Raw genomic sequence first — 20953 nt, 5'->3', positions numbered from 1 at the left:
TTAGAGAGCATTAACACTGAGGTTCTGGTAAGCAGAGCCTCAGTGATACAGTTAGGCACCACACAGGGAACACATACAGGGCACATACTATGAGCACTGGGGCCCTGCCTGGCAGGGTCCCAGTGACACAAGGACTAAAACAACATACATACAGTGAAATATGGGGGTAACATGCCAGGCAAGATGGTACTTTCCTACAATCAGCATATAAGGAAATACGTTCCTCTTCAATCTCTTCCTTTCTCATCCTGAACCCAGGCAACTCTGGATGGACACGGATCATGCACGCCATTGATTCTGTTGTGAGGGCAAACAACAAGGGGGATGGAACATCCCTGCCTTGTGCTCCTTGCAATGAGGAAACGCCGATGAAAGGGTCTCATTCACCCTAACCGCCGCCACAGGGTTACAGTAGAGCAGCCTCACCCACTCCTGATATCTGGTCCAAATCCAGATCTCTCCAAGGTACTTTCCAGAAAGGGCCAATGCACTGCATTGAATGCTTTTTCACCATCCAAGGCCAAAAATGTGTGGAGCCGGGCGTGGCAAGATGGTATGTATCCAATTATGTGTGCCCCTCAAATTATATCTTGTGGAACGTCCTGGCATGAAGCTGGATTGATCCCTATGGACTAGCGGAGTGATAACGCTGGGGAGGCATGTCACTAAGACTGTGGCTAAAACTTTAACCTCTACATAAAGGAGGGAAATCGGTCTATATGATTCACAGGACACTTTAGGCCTTCCTTCTTTGTGAACTATGACTATCTCGGCCTGCCTCAAGTCCAGAGGAAGGGCTCTTTGGCTGCTCACCTCCAGGAACATATTAAGGAGATGGGGAGCTAAGAGATCCTCAAAACTTTTAAAGAGCTCGCTGGGAACCTGTTAGGGCCCGGTACTTTCCCGGAGCGCAGCTTCGTTATGGCTGTTTTAATATCTTCCAAGGTAATAACTCCTTCTAAAACTGCCTGAGCTTCCGCATCCAATACTGGGACGACTGTTACCTGTAAGTATCCCCTAATCCTGTGTGTATCCTGTAGTGAGCGTGCTTAGTATAAATCACAATAGTAACCGGCAAAGCCCTCAGCAATAAAAAAAATTTGAGGACACCCTAACTCCCTCTGGGGTCACAATCTCATCTACCCACCTCACTTCCATTTCTTTCCTTCCCAGCCAAGCCAAGAGTTTCCCTGCTTTATCTCCTGTTTCATATAGCCTGTGTTGGGCGGTGCGCAGCTGGGTTCTAATCGCCCTTTCCGCCGCTTCCCTATACCCAGGTGTGACTAGCTCCAGTTGGCGGAGGGCGGAAGGGGTGGGTTTTTGTTCGAAAGCATCCTCAAGCTCCAGAAGCTGTTGCGCATACTTTTCCAAGGTTTCCGACACCTTCCTTCTCTTTCGTGCCACTAAGTTCTGGGCACTATCCTGGATCACTGTTTTATACGCCTCCAGTAGCACTTCATGAGATTCAACCAACCCCAAGTTTTCTTGAAAATATAACTCAGTTTCTACTTGGAGCCCAGGGGCCACCTCTCGAACCTTTAGGTCCCAGACCTCCAACCTCCATCTCTGGGTTCCCCCTCCTCTACTCTCAATCCACACCAACAGAGGAGAGTAAGCAGACTATCCCCTGGCCAGATAATCCGCTAGGTGGATAGTCTCCACCTCTCCCGCTGCGGTGAAAATATAATCCAGTCTAGAAAAGACCTTATGGGCCCCGGAAAAGTAAGAGTATTTCCTGTCAGTGGGATGGGCATGCCGCCACAGGTTTGACAATCCCAGGGCTACCGTGAAGTGATACAACGGAGTTGGGGGGCACTCATGGAGCAGGGAATCCCCCTCCAGTAAAATCTCCGCTAGTTTCACCAGCAAAGGAGCCTGGAGTCTGGGTATGGTAAAAGCGCTCAAAAACCATACTTCCTGTCTGCCCCAAAACCTCTGTACCCCCACGTTTCTAACTGCTGAGTATGTCCACTGTCTTGTGAGGCGGAAGGGAGGGGACTTACGGATCAAAATCGACACTCCCCTAGAACAGGAAGTAAAGCCCTCGTGTGCCAGCGTAACATAGGCCCTCTACCCAAGAGTTTACACTTTGTGCCCTTAAGATGCGTCTCCTGCAAAAGAACAACATCCGGGTGTAGCCTCTTTATATATTGAGACACCAAACCACGCTTAACCTTATCTCCAAGTTCATTCACATTCCAGGACAGGACAGAGGGGGCCTGTGGGTCCACCCGGGAAGGCCCAAATCGCCTGTAGAGGTCATTTTGATCAAAGAAAAGGTGTAGTAAGTGTGGAGGGGACCTCCAGCCTGGGACACCTGAACACATGATTGGCACACCCAGAGTCCAGTAGTTCACTACGAGAGACCTAATAGGCACATGTCTGTGGCTTATGCACACTGAGCAAAAACAGCAAAGAACAAACCCCATCAAAACAGACATCCACCCCACCCCCCTCCCCACCTCCCATGGGCTCCTGTGAGAACAGAACCCCATACATTGAATCTGCAGGAGTCGAGAGGTCTGTAGCCCCCCCTTCCCTCCTTATCCCTTCAATTCAGTACTTCAAAACAAAATGAAGGGTAGCTGCAGAGGAGAACAAGGCTCCTTGGATCAACCCTCAAAACAGAAAAGGTCACTTTATGTATGGAGAACACTCCTGGTCCTCCTCAATGCGGGGAGAGGACTGGAGGGGGATCAGGGGGGAAGAAGGAACCAGTCCACACTCCTTCGACCCCTTATCACAATGCTGCCTCCACAGTCTTGTCACCACCCTCAGCTCTGTTGGCCGTTTCTTCAGTTTCTAGGTGATTGATGACCGCCACCAACGGATGAGGAGATCCATATTCCATCCCAATGTCGGCACCAGAGCCAGCCATCCCCATGCCCGTAACAGAGTCCTCCCTTCTGTCTCTCTTCCGGGTGACCATGTTCCGACTTCCCTCCAAGTCTGATGAAACATGGAACTGCTTCCCCCCTTGTCGCTCGCATTAGTCCCCAAGGCATGTTTCCATCCCCTCTCTGTCTTCTCCGGCCCCTTCTCCTGGGATGCAACCAATCCTTAAATCCCGCACCCCGCTGTCATTGGGTCTAAGTCAGCCCCTTGGCTTGGGCAGTCATTGTTAGGTACATATACATTAATAAAACAGACCTCTCATCCACTCAAGATGCCGTGTTGGATTACGTAGCAGCCCTCTGAATCCAGGATGTGATGTTGATACATGAAGGGTACTCCTGGGACCACCCAAATTAATACCCCTTGGGCATAGCCAGAGTAGGACATGGCATAACGCTGTACTCTCCAGCACTTACAGATTAAAGGAATGCTATTATCCCAGATGTGGGTTTCTTGTAGAAATGCAATGGTTACCTTATAAAATTTAGAGTAGGCATGCACCCTTCTTTGCCTTTCTAGTTAGACAGTACTGTGAACGTTCCACATTATTACTTTAGCAGTGTAGTCCGTCATTTATAAATTGTAATACTCCCCCTTTTTCCTTCAGACATGCAACTGCCATGTGTCTATCATGCCTTCGGAAAGGTGTTTCTGTGGCATTGATTGTGCCCATGATACATAAGAGCAAAAACATAAATTCCCAAATCAGCAAATTGTGTAACCCCAATTAAACACACAACTCCCCTTTCTTTATGGGAAATAGTGCTACATCAACCCACCCAGTGTACCTTCAGTTGGGAGGGATGGCAACGGCTTCCCCATTTCCCAAAAATAGAAACACAACAAGGTCAAATCATAAATATTACAATATGAAAGTATGGATTCCTATGCTAGAGATATGGATACAAGAAAGGGGTGCGAGGTCAATCACACTCAAGCTCCTTTACAATCTCACACAGCTCTCACCTAAAGCATCCCTTTAGCAGAATCGGATAGCAGGATAGACCTATTTGCATTAATATAAACCATCCAGACGCTCCCCTTCGATTGTGTTCTGTGCAAGTTTCTATCCCCAGAAAAATGTTTCCTATGGCTGGATACAGTATGAGATGTTCTAGTCCTAGGGATCCAGCGTGTTTTACTGAAGGGGCTTAGTTTCAAGTTGACAGGGTACTCCCTGTTCGTCGGGGAAACTTATGTGGTCAGTCCATTGCATTACTGTCACTAGTCATGCCTGATGCGTTACAGCGATGCTGGGAGGACTCCCTTGTGTCTGGGATTACATCTGCAGATTGAACTGTTCTGTCTGGGCACACTATGATCTTCCCCAGTTGTCGAGTGTCGTCTGCACTTCTCTTCCACCCTCCCTGCAGACTGGGACAGGTAGATTGCCTCCGTTGATGAGGGGGTCTGTCGAGTCATAGCCAGACGGAAGTTCTGAGGGAGTGTGTCCAACCAGTCATTACCCTCAGCTGGGTTGAGGAAAAAAAAACAGAGCTGACCCTCCATATTGAACCCAAAGTTTCACTGGAAATAGGAGGCTGTATTTCAAATTAAAGTCCTGCATTTGGTTTTTTGACAGCTATAAAGGTTTTTCTTTGTTCTTGCACTCATTGACTGTAGTCAGGGAATATGGAGATGGGTTTTCACTGGTATGATGGAGGTTCCTGAGCTCAGCTACTCTGTATGATGGCCTCGCAGTTATGAAAGTTGAACAGGCGGGCAATGAGAGCCCGTGGAGGAGCACCTGGTTTAGGTGATGGTGCCAGTGGCCTGTGGACTCTTTGGATCTTGAAAATCTTTGAGAGACTTTTCAATTTAAGGATCTTTGTGATCCATTCTTCCAGGAGCAATTCAGCAGAAGGTCCTTCCGCCTTCTCTGTGAACCCCACCAAGCAGAATTTGTTCCTTCTGGATCGTCCTTCGGAGTCTTCGTTATGTTCATCTTAAACGTTATGTCTTTGTAGATCTGAGACCGTAGTACGTAGGTTGCTGACCTCGTTGGAGTTCTTCTACATTCTGTTGCACTTTAGCCATTCGGTCCAACACTTTACATAAATCAGCACATAGCAAGGGAAAATCCACTGCTACTGCCTCGATTTTATTGACCACTTCAGCTTTGGATCCTTAGATTGCTGCCCTTAGGTCTGCCAGGGAAGGGGTGGGGCCTACTTTCCTGCGACAGGCACTCTGACGCTATGATCTCCTTCACTCTTCGGCTCAGGATGAAGCAACGAGTGGGTATAATTGACTATTTTATTTGCTTGCGACAACTTAGAGCCTTTGCTTTTCACCATGGCGGCTAGGGCGTTGAGTGTTAAATTGGCCTGGTGGCACCATCAGGGAGCCCAGCGTGATTCTGGGAGTCCATGCACTGAAGTCAGCACCACAAATGGGCATGGGCGCAGCCCTCCAGTCCAGAATAGCAGGATATCCTAGTCGGATGGGAGGAAGAAGGGAGTACGATACTCTCTTTGTGTCAGTAAGACTGCAGAGAGAGATTATATCAGTTCTAGTGGATGGATCCCCCTACCCCTAGTCATGTCCGTTCCTAACAGTGGCAGATGTTGTTTCGCCGGTTAGGTGGACACCTTGGAGTAAGTGGCACCAGATGTCTCACCTCAGTCCTCCGGCCACAGGCCTGCAGACAGTGATCGCCAGCAAGAGCTCTCCCTGTGCACCACACACTGGGGGCCCCCACAGAAGCAGACGTGAGAGGAATCCATATATTTAAACAGGCTCATGCGGCTCCCATTCACCCAGGCAGGCAGTTCCCCCAGGGCCATATACTTGTTGGGAATAGGGCCATTCTCACATGCAGTCCAGGATTTTATGTTGGCAAGAGTTACCTGAATGAGTCAGGGCTCACAAATCTCTAGGGGCCACCGGAGGCACAGATGACCTAATTCCAGGCATATGCAGCGCCGCTTAGCCCCGTGGGTCCAGGGTAGAGTCGCTGGCACAGGGTTAGACAGCTAGTCTGTTACCGCCAGGGACAGTGTGGTTCTGCTTAAGATAATTACTACTTTCCGGCGGCTTAAAGCCTAATGTCAAGGCCTACAAGAGATCCCACGTGGAGGCACCCGTCTGGAACCCAAGCACCAAGCCCGAGCTGGGTCCCCACTGTAAAGTTGCTCTGCTCCCCACTTACTGACTTCTCTGTGTGTGGTCCTGTACAGTCGCAGCCCCTTGCCACACCCTGCGCTTCAGGCCCCCAGCCACAGAGGCCAGGCCCTATGGCAAGGCTGCCCCCTCTTGAACTCCCTGCCATCGGCGGCTCAGGTGGTCTTCAGTGGGCTGGAGGCGACATCCGTCGCTGTCGACTCCACCATTTGTCAGGCCCCTTGGGGATCTCAATTGGGCCAAAGGATGCCTCCACTTAGCAACACAGCTTATCACAGCACCCGTGCCACAGCACGCGTCTAGGCCTCAGTCGCAGCCATCTTCCTCTCCAGGCGCCATCTCGGTCTGCGCCTACTTGGTCTCAGGATCTCTGGCTCGGCTCACAGTGGCCGTTGATCTGTTTCTAGGGCACTCAGCACTTCCCCCTCCCTGTCGGGGAAACAGAGGAATATGAGGGGAGAAAGGATGGCCAGAAAAATTTGATCATTTTAACAGGATTTATGAATTGGTCATGGAGCTTACTAAGAAATGTCTATTCAGCCATCTTGCCTGGCCAACGCGCCCATTTGAAGCACATCCTTAATTCTAATTTGTGCTTCAGTAAGGTGGGTGTGCTACTTCTGCATCTACTGTAATTCCAGATTTTATTGCAGGTTTTAACTTAACTGTCTTCTGCCTATACCGTCCTTCTATACCACTAATCCACAGATTATGATTATTGAAGTTGAGGAGTGTATTGAGGTAAATGTCACAGAACATATGCTTTAATTTACGCAAGCGATTGGATTTCACTCTAGGTTCCTCATGGTACTCAAGGAAAGTGGGTGATGTTTTACATTTTAGCTGATATACTGGAGTCAGGATATGTTTGGTTATTGGATATTAGTCTGATTTAACTTCTACATTTCCTACTGTCCTCTAGATTGCATTTGTTGAGGAGAAATGTCATATTAGTAAACAGTTAAACTTTTCACCAATAATTTTTAACAGACCTTAAATGACATACCTACCCCCACTCTCAAAGGATGAGTTTTATCTACATATTTTCTAAACAGTTTGCTTTTCTCTGGTACTCCTGGGCTGTAAGCAGTTGTATGTGTGTTGATTGTTCTGATGGAGTAATTTTGAAAGTAATTTGCGTAAATAAAGTTAGTAAACTAGTTTTTCATCCCATTTCGATCTGTTGTTGCTGTACATGGGAAAATAAAAGAATTCTGAGTTGACCAGAGATGGCTAGAAGAGAAGGAAAGGGTCAGGTGTTGGTGGAGCCAGAGTCTTTGGCATTGTAAGCTTAGTTTTTACATGCTAAATGTTTCAATTGTTCCAGTAAAGTCATCTGAGAAATTGAGGAAATCCAATGAAGTCGAGGAGACAAGAAGATTCAAATGCCAGGTTTATTCCAGAGGATAAGAAACTCCATCCACTTAGCTTTCCCACCTGCCTTCGACTCCTTGCAGACCTTCAACAATAACACTCCAGGTTCTATAGCCAGGGAGGAGCCTAAGAAACCAATACAAATGATAACAAGGGAGAACTGAAAGGGAGACAGACAAGATAATACAGTACATCAGAAATACAGTGTAGCACTATCACCCCCCCCCCCAACAAAATAAATAAATTGAGAATTACTTAGTCACTGACAACCCTATTAAAATTCCATGTTCTACTATCCTCCATTATAGCAGCACCTTGGAAGACTTTGATAACTCACCGGGGATTTCCAAAATGTAATCAGTTCCGAGATTTGGGGCATAATTTCCCTTTTACCACACCCCAACTTCTATTTTTACATCTTTGCGCACATGCACTCAGTCAGTTTTCTTAATCTACTTACTTCAACTTTTTGTTCAAAGGGGACATTCAAATCACCATATGGTCTAACCCATGGAGGACACATGCACATTCCAGTATTAGGCTTCAGTTTACAAAGCATCTTAAAAGGACTGAGCCCAAAGGTAGAATGGGAAGTATGCCTGTACTCCATCACTCCGTTCAAAAGTGCTTTGACCCAATCCTTACCCTGAGACCTTGACTTTGAATTGACTCTTTCACTGTGCAGTTAACTATCTGAATCATGCCCTTCGTCAACGGGTGGTACAAAAAGCATTTTTTATGTGGTGTTCATGTCCTTTAGGAATGATCCCATTTCTGATGATGAAAACTGGACACCATTATCAGTGAGGATGTAACTTGGATACCCTTCTTCATAAAACATCTCATCAAGAAATTTACAGACTGAACGAGTAGAAATGTCATGTACTACTTTCACCACAGGCCATCTAGACACCAAATCCATTAAAGTCAGTACATAATCTATTTCCTCCACCTTTGTTGTCTATGGGGCCCAGCATGTCTAGAGAGATTTCTTTCCACACCTCTTTGTTAAGTTTCCTGCAAACCAATGGAGCAGTCCTGACTTTTTAACTCTTATCACAAACCCTACACTCACAGCAGTCTCTCACCAATCTCTCTGCTTGTCAGTCCATCTCTGGCCACCAATACATGTTTCTCAAGCATTCTTTAGTTTTGTAAATACCTTGATGGTCTTCATGTGCCAATTCCAACAAGTTGACTCCTCAACGCTTTGGAAAGTACTAATCTGTTACCCCTTAGTACAAGGTTCTTGTTTATAGATAATTCATTATTGACTTTCTCAAATCATCCCATTCTTCTTTCAGCCATGACATGCTATCCAGTAAAATCTTCAGCACTTTTCTTAATAACTCATCTTTTTGGACCTCTTCCACCCACTCAGTCTCTGAAATACAACCATTGGTTATCTTGCATACCTTACAGTCAACATCTTTCCACCAACCTTGATCATCCAGATCTTCCTGAGGAGTATCTGCTACCAACCTAGGTAAGCAGTCTGCTGTCTTGTTTTCGTCCACTGGTGTATATTCTAGTTTGAATTTGACATCTTGTAATGCCATTTAGTAATGCAGGAGTAAATGTAAACAAGACCCTTTTTGCCAGACACTTTCTCCAGTGGTTTGTGATCCCTTTTAAATACAACCTCTGTTGACCACAAAAGCTGTTTGAATTTTGTTTATTCTTAAAAACACTGTCACAGCCTTTTTTTTTTTTTTTTCAATTGTCATATAATTGACTTCTGCCCCCTTTAATGTTCTTGATGCGAAAGCAATAGTGAGTATGTCAGATCCCTGTGATTGTTTGAGTACAGCACCTAAGCCCTTACTGCTGTCATCAGTAAGCACATAACAAGACTGCCAAGGTATAAAACTCTCTAAATGCAGAGCTCTGTTCAAAGAATATTTCACATCAATAAATTCTCACTGACATTCTTTAGTCCATTTAAACTGTTCTTCCTTTTCTAACAACCCACTAAAGGCACACATGAGTTTGGCAAAATTGTCTACAAATCTACTGTAAAAAATCTGCCATCCGTAAGAAAGTATGTGCATCTTTTTTTGGGTGAAGACAGTTCTGACATAGTTTTGACTAGTTCCTCCTTAGGTTTTACTCCTTTAGCCGAAATGAGATGACCAAAGTAAGTTCTCTCTGGTAAACAAAACCTACACTTACTAATTTTCAGTGTGATGCCTTTGTCCCTGAAAATCTGCAAAACCTCTCTAATTTTGTCTGCATGTGAAGCCAGACTGTCACTTAAAATATGATCATTATCCTGAAACAATTTGACTCCTGGTATCTTCCCTAAGAAATAATTCATAAACCTTTGGAAGACTGATGCTGCAGAGCATAACCCTAAAGGATATCCTGTTAAATGTAAAGACACCGAAAGGAGTTATAAATGCAGTGTAAGTCTTGGAATTTTTACTCAAACGGGTCTGGTGATACGCAGATGTAAGGTACAAGGTGGAGAAAAACCTCCATCAAGTATGGTCACCCATTTCTATAATGTTTGGAAGGGGAAATTTATCTTCCACCACCTGTTTATTCTATTGCCTCAGATCGATACAGAGTCCGATCTCTCCTGAACTCTTGGTCATCACCACAGTAGGAGAAACCCATCCTGAGACATCTACAGCCTCAATTATGCCCGCCCTCCAAACACAGATGGTTTAGTTCCTGTTTGATAACTTCCTGTAAGTGTATTGTTATATTCCTTACCCTACATGTTATTTGTACAGTGTCCTTTTTAAGTTGTATACGGTGAAAATAGCCCTTTATGCTTCCAACCTTATCAACCAAGACTTCTGGAAATTCCTTATGAAAATTGAAGTCACTATTATTAGTTTCTTCAGTTTTCATTTTTCTAACTTGAACTTATGGTGGGACATTGGGATCCAAATGAATTCTCAGCATTTTGTGATGGGGCCAGCACAGTGTTGTATCACCTTTGACAGTATGACGTTTTCCTGGAAGTCTATTTTGGCATTAAAATATCCTTTAAGATCATTGGATTGGCCCTCATAAATATAAGGTATAACATGAGGATCTTCCAGTTTGACTTTGTCTTGAAACTTTTTTTGGCACCTTAATCCATCATCATGGTGATGTGAATCCTAGTGGCTCATCATCAGAAGGATAATTGCACACTGCTCCCATTACACAACTAACAATTTTCACCACCACCTGATCAGAATCCAAGTCTGTCTCATACACTTTCCCTTTAACATCTTTGAACCGCCAGCATTTGGCAAAGTGTCCTCTTTGCAAGCTTTTCTTTGCAGATAACTTTGAAGGCAGGACATACTTTTGAATTTGCAAAATGGTTAGGACTGCGGCATCTAAAACATACCTTTTTAGTATGAAAATTTCCAGTGAAAAACGTATTCTGGCTAGTGCTTCACACCTCCCCCTGCAGGAACTTGCCTCAACTTTGACCTCTGCACCCGGCCAGCCTGTGTTGCTGGTGGTGGGCGTTTGGGGTTAACTTGAAAACTTTTAAAACAGATAATTGCCAATAATTCAAAAACTGTATAACTTATCAATTTCTAACAAAGTACTATTGATATAGGTGTGAAATACAAATCTATTGAAGTACTTACCTGCAACGTGAATCTTGTGGTTCTAGAAATATCTTAAGAAAATATATTTTTGCTATATAAAACCATTGGTCTGGAGTTAAATCATCGAGTGTGTGCTTCTTCTACTGTCTGTGTGTGTGCAACAAATACTTTGCACTACCCTTTGATAAGCTTAAGAGCTCAACCACACTACTACAAAAGAGAGCATTAGCATTATCTACTTTAGCCTCTGTTAAGCCTCTGGGGAACCCCTTCACTCTGTGCACACTAAGACTCATTTTGATATAGTATATACAGAGCCATCTTCCTACAGCTTCACTTAATGTGGGGTCAGTTTCTGACCACAACCCTTCTCTAATTCTGTCAGAATTACAATGCAACATAAATTGATCTCTTATCCTTTTCTCAACAGGTAACTTTCTTAACGCAGTATCAAAATCCTCCACAGATTTGTCTGACCCTTGTTTCCTTCTGCCAAAGTGAAGTATCTCCAGAATAATGGAGACTAGGTAAATAGTGATTGTTTAACTTCGTAATAGCTCTCTCAGACTTATTCCCAGCATGATTCCCATCACCATCTTCTTGCGTCTCCAATTCTGGCAGGTTCTCAAAAAGGTATTTCCCCTCTGCACAGAGACAGTGAAAAGTAACATGACAACCTTTTTCTCAGGTGACACATTTAATCCACAGACCTTTAAATAATTGATTAAAGACCTTTTCCCATTTAGGCCGCAGAAGCAGCGGTTCCTCTCGTGGGGTCAGGAAAAATGGGGGAGGTGAAACGTTCTGCACTGTGGACACAAAATTGCAATATTAAAGTAGTTTACCAGATAATGTCACGATCACGAGCGGTGCTCCCAGTGATGGAGGATCTCGAATGAAGGAGTGCAGTATGTTCACACTTTTGCGGATGTAGCAGCGCCACAAGCGGAGCTCCCAGTGACAAAAGCCCTGGAACTCCAATGATGAGATGGCCGCCATACAGCAATCACAACGTCCAAGTTCAGGTAGGATGCTGGATCTAGAGAGGCACTCCATAGTAGAGGTGCCAAGTGACAGAGACTAGCGTAAACGCTCCAAACAAGATTTAAATTCCAGGTTTATTCCAGAGGGTAAGAAATTCCTTTCACTCACGTCTCCTGCCGGTCTTGGACTCCTTTCAGAACTTCAATAATAACATTCCAGATTCTGCAGTCAGGCAGGAGCCTAATCAACCAATACAAATGATAACAAGGGAGACCTTTATAGGCCTGAAGTGAAGGTTTAATTAGCACGGTTGTAATAATGAGTGAATATTTTTTCCATAATGCCAAAACACTCATTTTTCTTTTTAACAGGTCGAAGAGTTGTGTATTCACTTTTTTTTCTGCTCCATGGCGTTGACTTGAATCTGGAAGAATATTTTAAAAATCATTTGGTGAAAATCATACGTTTCAAATTAGTTACTGGTCCATTTGCATGCCTAAGAGTATTAGAGTTTGGTCATTTTTCAAAAACGAACGTGAGCCATATATCTCACAACTGTGTTGTCTGTTTTTCTTTCTTGTCTAACAGAGGTTTTATCAGCTATTATTAGCGTTTTATTGATCTACATTCTGACTGCATTCCTGCTGTATGAAGCTGTTCAACGAACTATTCACATGGACTATGAAATTAATGGAGATATAATGCTTATAACCGCAGCTGTGGGTGTTGCAGTAAACCTAATGTAAGTTCTTATTATGTATTTGCGAGGACCTTTGAAATACAGTGCATTTTGTGCTTATTTGAGCAGCAACGCACCGTGCACATTACATAAATATTGCTTTATATGGTATAGGAAATGGGGAAACAACATTATGTAGGACTGGGCAGAAGATGTTTAATCCTCACCTAATCCGCTCAGGATAGCACACTGTCACCCTCTTGACGTAAAGGCTCTTGTCTCTGAAGTGTTTCATACTGAGGTCATTGGCTACAACATTTAGCCTGTTGCCATATCACAGGGTTCATTGTGAATTTAATTGTGACCCTTCGGCATAAAGAGCATTTTAGAATCATCTTGTTGCATTTCTGCTGTGGGGCTTGCTTCTATGCTTCTTTCAATCAGTGTCTTGATAACTTTCTCAAAGTATGCTGGTGGGTGACTGCAGAGCCTAGTATCTGGCTTTCTGAATACTGGATCATATATAAATATTTTAAAACTTGTGTCTCCTGTAGGTCAATAAATTGAGGTCTGTGATGAAATGTCTGCTGTATAATTTAGACACCTGTGATCTTTTAGTTCAGGTTATTAAGGAGTTAAACCGTCCTGAATCCTCACCCACAATTCACCCTTGCAGATTTGTCTTTGAAGTGGAGAATTTTATTCCAGCTCCTTTTGAAGCTTCCCCAGAAATTAGAACAAATGAATGGGCATCCTAAGCAAGAATATATCTGCTACCAGCACCTTCGATTTGAGAGTTGGTAACCTCACTGCGCTTCTTTCCGTTTATGACAGATTGAGGCAAGCTTGATTTCCATATCCTGCACATCCCTCAATATAAACAGTAAACCATTACCCCCCTATTTTGGGATTATTTGGTATCTGCCAAAATTAGATTGGTCTTATTTAGTTGATTGGAGCTTTTCACATTCCTCATTTTAATTTATAGGGTTATAGCCATAGACTCGCAGAAAGAAAACTCCAGCATTTAATTTTTTTATAGATTATTATTATTATTATTTTTTTTTTTAGGCCGTAGCCAACAGACATCAAAAGTATAAAGGCTAAGGTAGTTAGATTTACTGCCATGGAACCAGAGAAATTGACACCCATTTCAGGAAGAAACGAATGTACCATGGGTTTCACTTTTTTCTTCAACTCTGCCTCGTACTTCTCTTGTTCCTGTCTAAGCAAAAGTCTTAAAAGGCAATGCTCAAATCTGTTGAAAATCTCGCATACAGTGGGCTGAGAGAAAGCTTCAGAGCTGTCAGCACCAAGGTCTTAGAATACAGCAATACTTCTGCTTTCATCCGCATTACGATTATTCCACCAGACCGTATCTGACAGTAGCTTGACAACCGTGGTTCAAATCCTGTGATGTATGAGTATCCCAATAACCAGATATGTATGCTGAATTAATATTCTCAACTACAACATAGAAACATCAAAAATAAATAGTAAACCGTTAAACTCAGTAGATTAATTTTGCTTTCAGTATAAAAAGCAAACACAGTAGTTGAAATGTGTAAATCTCAGTCGTTCGCTTCTGTGCTTTTCAGCATCCTGTGTTTAATGGCATGGCATCAGGATGACAAAGGTCAGTGAATGCATCGCTTTCGTGTGGAAAGGGTCGTTTTGGTAAATGTCTAGTAATGGAGATGTTAGCAGTGGAACCAGAAGGAAAAGTACGCTGGGAGAGTTGGGTTAGAGGGTGTTAGAAATGAGACAGGATAATGGGTATAGGATGGTAGTGCCAGGGACAAGTGGCAGTGGTAGCTAAGGAATGTTGAAATAAACGGGACGCTAAATTTGTGAGTGGAATGTGGTTTACTCCTTGTTTAATAGTTGCAAAGTGAAAAGTGAACTGTGGGATGTAGGAAGTAATAAAATAATATTACTGCAGCTATTTTGGGGGTAGGATGTCTATGCTTTACATTAATAATGCAACAAGGTTCCTATGCAATGTTTATTTGTGTTGAATTTTTCTGTAGTTCAAGTTGAAGCCACTTTAATGGTTCTTTTTGTATCCAAAAAGCATAGCTTTAGTTGTGGTACATTTCTGACTTCATGAAATCTGCATTTTCTAATACCCGATTGATGGAGCTTTCAAAACTGATTCTTAACAGTTTCACAACATAACGTTCTCACCATTAGAGTCTGACATTTAAAAATAGCAAAATTGGGTGTTATGTAGAGTTCGGAAGAGTTTAAAACCTAGGAAAGGTATATCCGTTATAGGAGAGATTTATTTTGTGCCACAAATACGGCCAAAACTGGCCACTGAAAAAGCTTTTAGGTTTTGTGCCTTCTGTGACTTTCTGAATGGTTCCCCTCTCACTACCCCACTCTCCTGGAATCCCCGGGTGAATATTGATGACACATCTCAGGGTTTTGAAAGACAAAATCCCCTTTCCCAAGTAGTTGAAGTCCCTACCATGGTGAATGGTGGAAGCTTATTACACTTTCAGTGTTCTTCTCTATTTATTGACTTGAGTTTTTTTGTCAGTTATCCTGGGCTACATACCAGTGGAATCTCACTGAAAGAAAATCTGATGTGTTGCACTTATGACCAACCATCAAACACTGAAATATCAGTGATTGATTACAATAGATAAAACATTGTTGTCTAATACTTTTTTGTTTTCCTTTAAATTTAGCAATAGTGAATCAAATCAGGTGTCCCTTAATTTTATTGCCCACTGAACAGCAAATCGCTTTTTCAGACAACTTCAATTCATTTAAAGTGATATTGATTCTAAAGTTGTTCTTTGTTCACTCATATTTAGACTGGACGTGCTTTCCTGATTTTGAAGGCCCATGGCTTGAATAGAATTTTAAGTCCTTATGTGACCAGCATCCATTCAGCATAGATGTGAAGAGAATATCTTTCAAGAAGCCCTTGCAATATGTCATCCCTTTCCTGTAGAAAGAAAGCTTTATTAAGATGATCAGTAAAAGGATATCTACTGCAGTATTCTTTTCCTCAGTACTGTTTACAGTGCACTTCAAGTTCAGTACAGTAAGTGCAGTGTAGTTGTAGCCTCTTCTTAACACCTGGTGATGTCCAATTGATCTTTTTTGCCTCCATTGTCCTTTACATGTGCAATACCTTCTGTTCTGAGGATGTTTCTCTCCGGATGTTAAATGTGAAAGTGTTTGCTGTAACATGAGACTTTTTGTGAACCATGTTCTGTTAACCCCTTCATTTATTCAGGTGTCTGTTATTGTGCTGAGATTTGTCTGCTCAGAGTGAGAGTGGTGACTAACAGGATGATGTTACAGTGGAATCGGTTATGGTGCACCTCTGTTTTACTTCTCTGTGGCTTGAGCTGGCTTTCTGTCCCCATTATGTCCTGTGAGTTCCAGGACAGAGTCCTGAAAATTAAACTATCTTCTGCTTCTGTGTCAAACTCCGCTTCCTGATGCTAGCTCACCAATGATATAATACCACCCTGGCCATAATGAGGCTTTTAAAATGCGTACCCCCGAGTTGTGGTGGTCTTCTAGAGCTTGTGTGGTTTCTTTTCTGTTAGTGCCTATATTTTGAGGTGAAATATACCACTGTATTAATGGTTGTACATATGTACAAGGCATGAGGCATTCGGGGAGCAGTTGGAAAGGATGAAAGTTCTTATGATTGAGCTAGTGAGACTTTGCTAACTTTTGGTTGCAAGGGAGCGAGGATAAGAAACATTTCCATTAGCTTGCCTGATAGTAAAGGTGCTGGTAGTACTGTAGGAGGGGTTAGCTTCTATTGAAGCCACCTTGAGAGAAGCAAGGGTAGCAGTTTTTAGGCAAATAAGTAGAATATCTTCCTCCAAAACACCCTATAATTTTTCTCTAATTTAATGAGTCGCAACAATCCTTTACCTCTTCTGTTGTGCCTTTAGTGACGAATTGAGCTGAGCTTTGTTTTTTTTTCGAGAAACATTGACAGATCGCATAGGCTGGGAAATTTTTAAGCCTCAATGTTTGCCATCTGTGTCAGTACCAGAAAAGAGTGGAGAGAGAATCAAGGACGTTTCAAGAAGCAATATTAAGATGGTTAAAATGGCCAGTGTGGTCAAATGTCAGAAATGGCGAAACAAAATCAACCCTTCAGACCCCAAAGGCTTTTTCAATCAAAAATATATTACAAAGCCCCAGAAAGGTATTTCTTTGATGTTTAAAAAGGGAGCTAATGACACTGACAATGAGAATGAATGTTTGAGGCTACAAAGCTACTTTGACTTTAAGATATATTGCTTTCTTGTGTTTCCTGTGGAGGAATGTCAAATTGACTTCTCCCTATGCCAGAGAGGCTAATATATAGCCAATGAGTAAAAGCTTGGGAACGCCTAACACGTCAGTAGTTCCAGATTGCACTGCAGTTTGCATTGCCAAGGGTCATCAGTGACCAAGTATGTATTGATTTTCATAAAAGTACAGACTGAGAAGAGAATAAGAGATTTTCAAAACTAGCAGTTTGGACATCTGTGCAGGAATGAACATCACTGTGGTCAAAATCCGAGTCCAACATAGATTTTAGTAATCCTGGTAGATCTAGATCAAAACAAATCAAATAATTTCTTAAGCGCACTACACACCCGTTAGGGTCTCAAGGTGCTGTGGGGGTTGGGGGTTGTCGGTTACTGCTCAAAAAGCCGTGTTTTAAGGTGCTTTCTGAAGGTTAGGAGTTCCTGGGTCTTGCGTAGGTTGGTTGGGAGGGAGTTCCAGGTCTTGGTAGCGAGGTGGGAGAAGGATCTGCCGCCAAGGTGGTGCATTGGATGCGGGGGACTGTAGCGAGGTCAGTGTAGCGGAGCTGTCGAGTTGGTATGTGGAAGTTTACTTGTTCGTTGGAGTAGGCCGGTCCAGTGTCGTGGAGGGCTTTGTGAGCATGGACAAGGACTTGGAAAATTATCCTTTTGTTGCTGGGCAGCCAGTGTAGGGATCTGAGGTGGGTGGATATGTGTTTGTGGCGAGGGAGGTTGCAGATGAGACATGCGGCTGCATTCTGAATTCGCTCGTGTTTTCTTTGAAGCCTGGCTGTGGTCCCTGCGTAGAGGGCGTTGCTGTAGTCCAGTCTGCTGCTGATGAGGGTGTGTGTGACTGTTCTTGTTTCTAAAGGAATCCATGTGAAAGTCTTGCGTAGCATGCAAAGGGTGTTGAAGTAGGAGGATGATATGGTGTTTGATTTGCTGGGTCATGGAGAGAGATGAGTCTAGAACGATGCCAAGGTTGCGTGCATGGGTGGTGGGTGTTGGGGGTGGTCCGAGGGTGGTGGGCCACCAAGAGTCGTTCCATGCTGTCTTGTTGGGGCCGAAGATGATGATCTCTGTTTTGTTTGAGTTTAATTTGAGGTGGTTTGCTGTCATCCATTTGACGATGTCGAGGAGTCTAGCGTGTAGGTTAATCTTGGTGGTGGCTGTGTTCCTGGTGAGGGAGATGATGAGCTGGGTGTCGTCTGCGTATGAGATGATGGTGATGCCGTGGAGGCGGAGGATGCTGGCGAGAGGAGCCATGTAGATGTTGAAGAGGCTGGGGCTGAGGGAGGATCCTTGGGGGACCCCACTGATGATCTTGGTGGCTGTAGACCGGAAAGGAGGGAGGCGAACTCTTTGGGTTCTTTCGGCGAGGAAGGAGGTGAGCCAGTCCAGGGCCTTGTGGCGAATTCTGGCGTCAAAAAGGCGTGCGCGGAGGGTTTGGTGGCATACAGTGTTGAAAGCTGCAGAGAGGTCTAGGAGGATGAGGGCGACGGTCTCGCCCTTGTCTACTCTGGTCCTGATGTCGTCTGTGCAGGTGATGAGGGCGGTCTCAGTGCTGTGGTTCTTGCGGAGTCCAGACTGGGAGACGTTGAGTATGTTGTTTTCTTCTACGAAGCGATACAGTTGAGCGTTAACTATCTTCTCAGCGACCTTTGAAGGGAAGGGGAGAAGAGAAATGGGACGGTAGTTTGTGAGGTCTTCCGGGTCTGCTTTGGGTTTTTTGAGAAGAGCGTTGACTTTGGCTTGCTTCCAAACGTCTGGGAAGGTTGCGGTGTCGAAAGAGCTGTTGATGACGGCGCGGAGCCGGGGAGCGATGATTTGGCTGGCCTTATTGAAAATGTGGTGAGGTCAAAGGTCTGTTGGGGAGCCTGAGTGGATGGAGTTCATGCTTTAGCCAATTTCTTCGTCATTGGTGGGGGTCCACCTGTGTAGTTGGTTGGTGCAGGAGGGTGTTGTGGTATTGTTTGTGTCGGTGGTGGTGATGGTGGGTGCTGATGCTGTGAAGCTGTTTTATATGTCTGCGATTTTGCGGTGAAAGTAGTTGGAGAGGGAGTTGCAGAGGTTTTGGGAGTATGTGGGGTCGATGGTGCTGGATTTGGGTATGGTGAGTTCTTTGATGATGGAAAAGAGTTCCTTGCTGTTGTGTGTGTTGTTGTCTATGCGTTCTTCGTCGAAGGACCGTTTGGTGATCTGGATGAGTTGGTGGTGTTTGCGCATGGCTGTTTTGAGGGCGGAGAAGTTGCTGATTTGTGGGTTCTTGGCGCCAGGCTTTCTCAATTCAGCATTCTCGTTTGGAAGCCTGGCGTTCTTTGGTGAACTAGGGGGCGGTCTTGATGGTGCAGGTGTTGTTGTTTGTTTTCAAAGGGGCGAGGGACTCTGCGCTGGTTGCTAGCCATTGTGTTAGGTTGTGGGCGGCGGTGTTGGGGTCGTTAGTGATGGGAGGTGGAGCTTGTGTGAGGTTGGCGATCAGGTGTTCTTTGGAGATCTTGTTCCACTTGCGGTACGGTGTAGTGTGTTGTTGGTGGTGTGTGGGGCGTTTCATGAAGAAGTGGACGCAGTGGTGGTCAGTCCAGTGGAGTTCGTTGGTGTGAGTGAAGGTGGTGTGGCTGCTGGAGGTGAAGATGGCGTCTAGCGTGTGTCCCGCTGAGTGAGTGGGTGAGGTGACCAGTTGCTTGAGGTCGAGGTTCGTGAGGTTGTCCAGCAGGGCTGTGGAGTTGCAGTCGTGGGTGCTTTCCAGGTGAAAGTTGAGGTCACCAAAGAGATATGTAGTCTGTGGAGGTGAGGGCGTGGGAGCTGATGGTATCTGCGACGGAGTCATAGAATGGGGCGGGGTCCTGGTGGTCTGTAGATGAGGGTTCCTCTAAGGGTGGTGTTGGCATTGATGTGTACTTGAAAGTGTAGGTGTTCTGCGTTGTCTAAGGTTTCGTTGGTGTTGGTGGAAAGTTTGATGGTGTTTTTGTGTATTATGGCGATACCTCCTCCTGGCTTGTTTATGCGGTCTCTGCAGGTGATTTTGTAACCTTCTGGGATGGCTGTGGTGATGTCAGGTTCTGATGAGGGGTTCATCCATGTTTCAGTGAGGAAGGCGATGCCAGGAGAGTATGTTGTGAGCAGGTCCCAAAGCTCAATGGCGTGCTTGTGGACGGAGCGGGTGTTAAGGAGGATGCAGTTAAGATGGTTACGTGGTTTGGTGTTATTGCGGTGCTTGTTGGTGTTGCTGGTGTTAGTGTGAGTGCAGGAAAAATGGCATGAGTGGCATGTGAATGGTCCATGTGTGTGTTTGGGGTTGGCCTGGGCGCAGGCGGGGTGCTGGCCTGGGTTGAGGGCATGGAGTTCTGTGGAGGAGTAGTGGTGCTTCGGGGGGATCGGAGAAACGTGGACCAGGGGGACGGGCGCAAGGCGCCGTCCAGGCGCAGACGGGCTTGTCTCTGGCGCACCCGCGCAGCAGCCGCCATTAAGAAGGGGAGGTGGGAGGGAGAAGCAGCTGGGAGGCGGGAGGGGAGAGACCAATGAGGGTGGGGACACAGGGGACGCAGTGGCAGAGTCAAAAGAGCCGGATAAGAAAACGGGCAATAACGGGAGTGGGGAAGGGTGGTTTCTTGGATTCAAATTATGATTCAGTGGATGTCCCTGGGTTTCAATAATTATAAAGTGGGGGTACACAGAAGTCAAAAGCTTGGGAACCACTGCTCTAGGCTTCACAAAAGAAGTTGACTTTTTGGGTGGCTCATTAATGGAGTTATGGTTTTTATCGGGCATCATGCAGAATCGAAATTACAAGTAGATCTTCACACGACCTGCTTCGTGCTTTTTTGATGTGCACAGTAATATTCGAAGTGATTCTTTTTTTTTTTTTTGTGGCTTCTTCAAACACCATCTTTTACTTATTCCAAATGATCCTCCGCTCCACTTTGAGGCTTATTGGACAGACCATTTGGATGGATGGCTTGTTCATAGATTTGTTTACTGTTATTGTAAGCTGTATTTCTGGTTGTGATTAGCTTTATGGTGAATTGGATGGCCTTTAAGCTCTTAGCTCATTTGAACCATGGTGT

At 44.6% G+C, this 20953-nt stretch overlaps 1 protein-coding gene across 2 annotated transcripts in view; it reads left to right on the top strand.

Annotated features, from left to right (window-relative positions):
• SLC30A4 (solute carrier family 30 member 4) overlaps window positions 1-20953 on the top strand; it is a 232796-nt gene that overhangs the window by 44431 nt on the left and 167412 nt on the right. For both annotated transcript variants that reach the window (XM_069222525.1, XM_069222526.1), the window contains exon 3: window positions 12525-12678. In XM_069222525.1, coding sequence (XP_069078626.1) covers window positions 12525-12678 — 154 coding nt within the window. The remainder of the gene's footprint in view (window positions 1-12524; window positions 12679-20953) is intronic.

This window comes from Pleurodeles waltl, chromosome 3_1 (genome assembly GCF_031143425.1).
Source record: "Pleurodeles waltl isolate 20211129_DDA chromosome 3_1, aPleWal1.hap1.20221129, whole genome shotgun sequence".
Lineage (NCBI taxonomy): Eukaryota > Metazoa > Chordata > Amphibia > Caudata > Salamandridae > Pleurodeles > Pleurodeles waltl.
The sequence above is the reverse complement of the archived record's forward strand: the minus strand, read 5'-3'. Positions and strand labels throughout refer to the sequence as shown.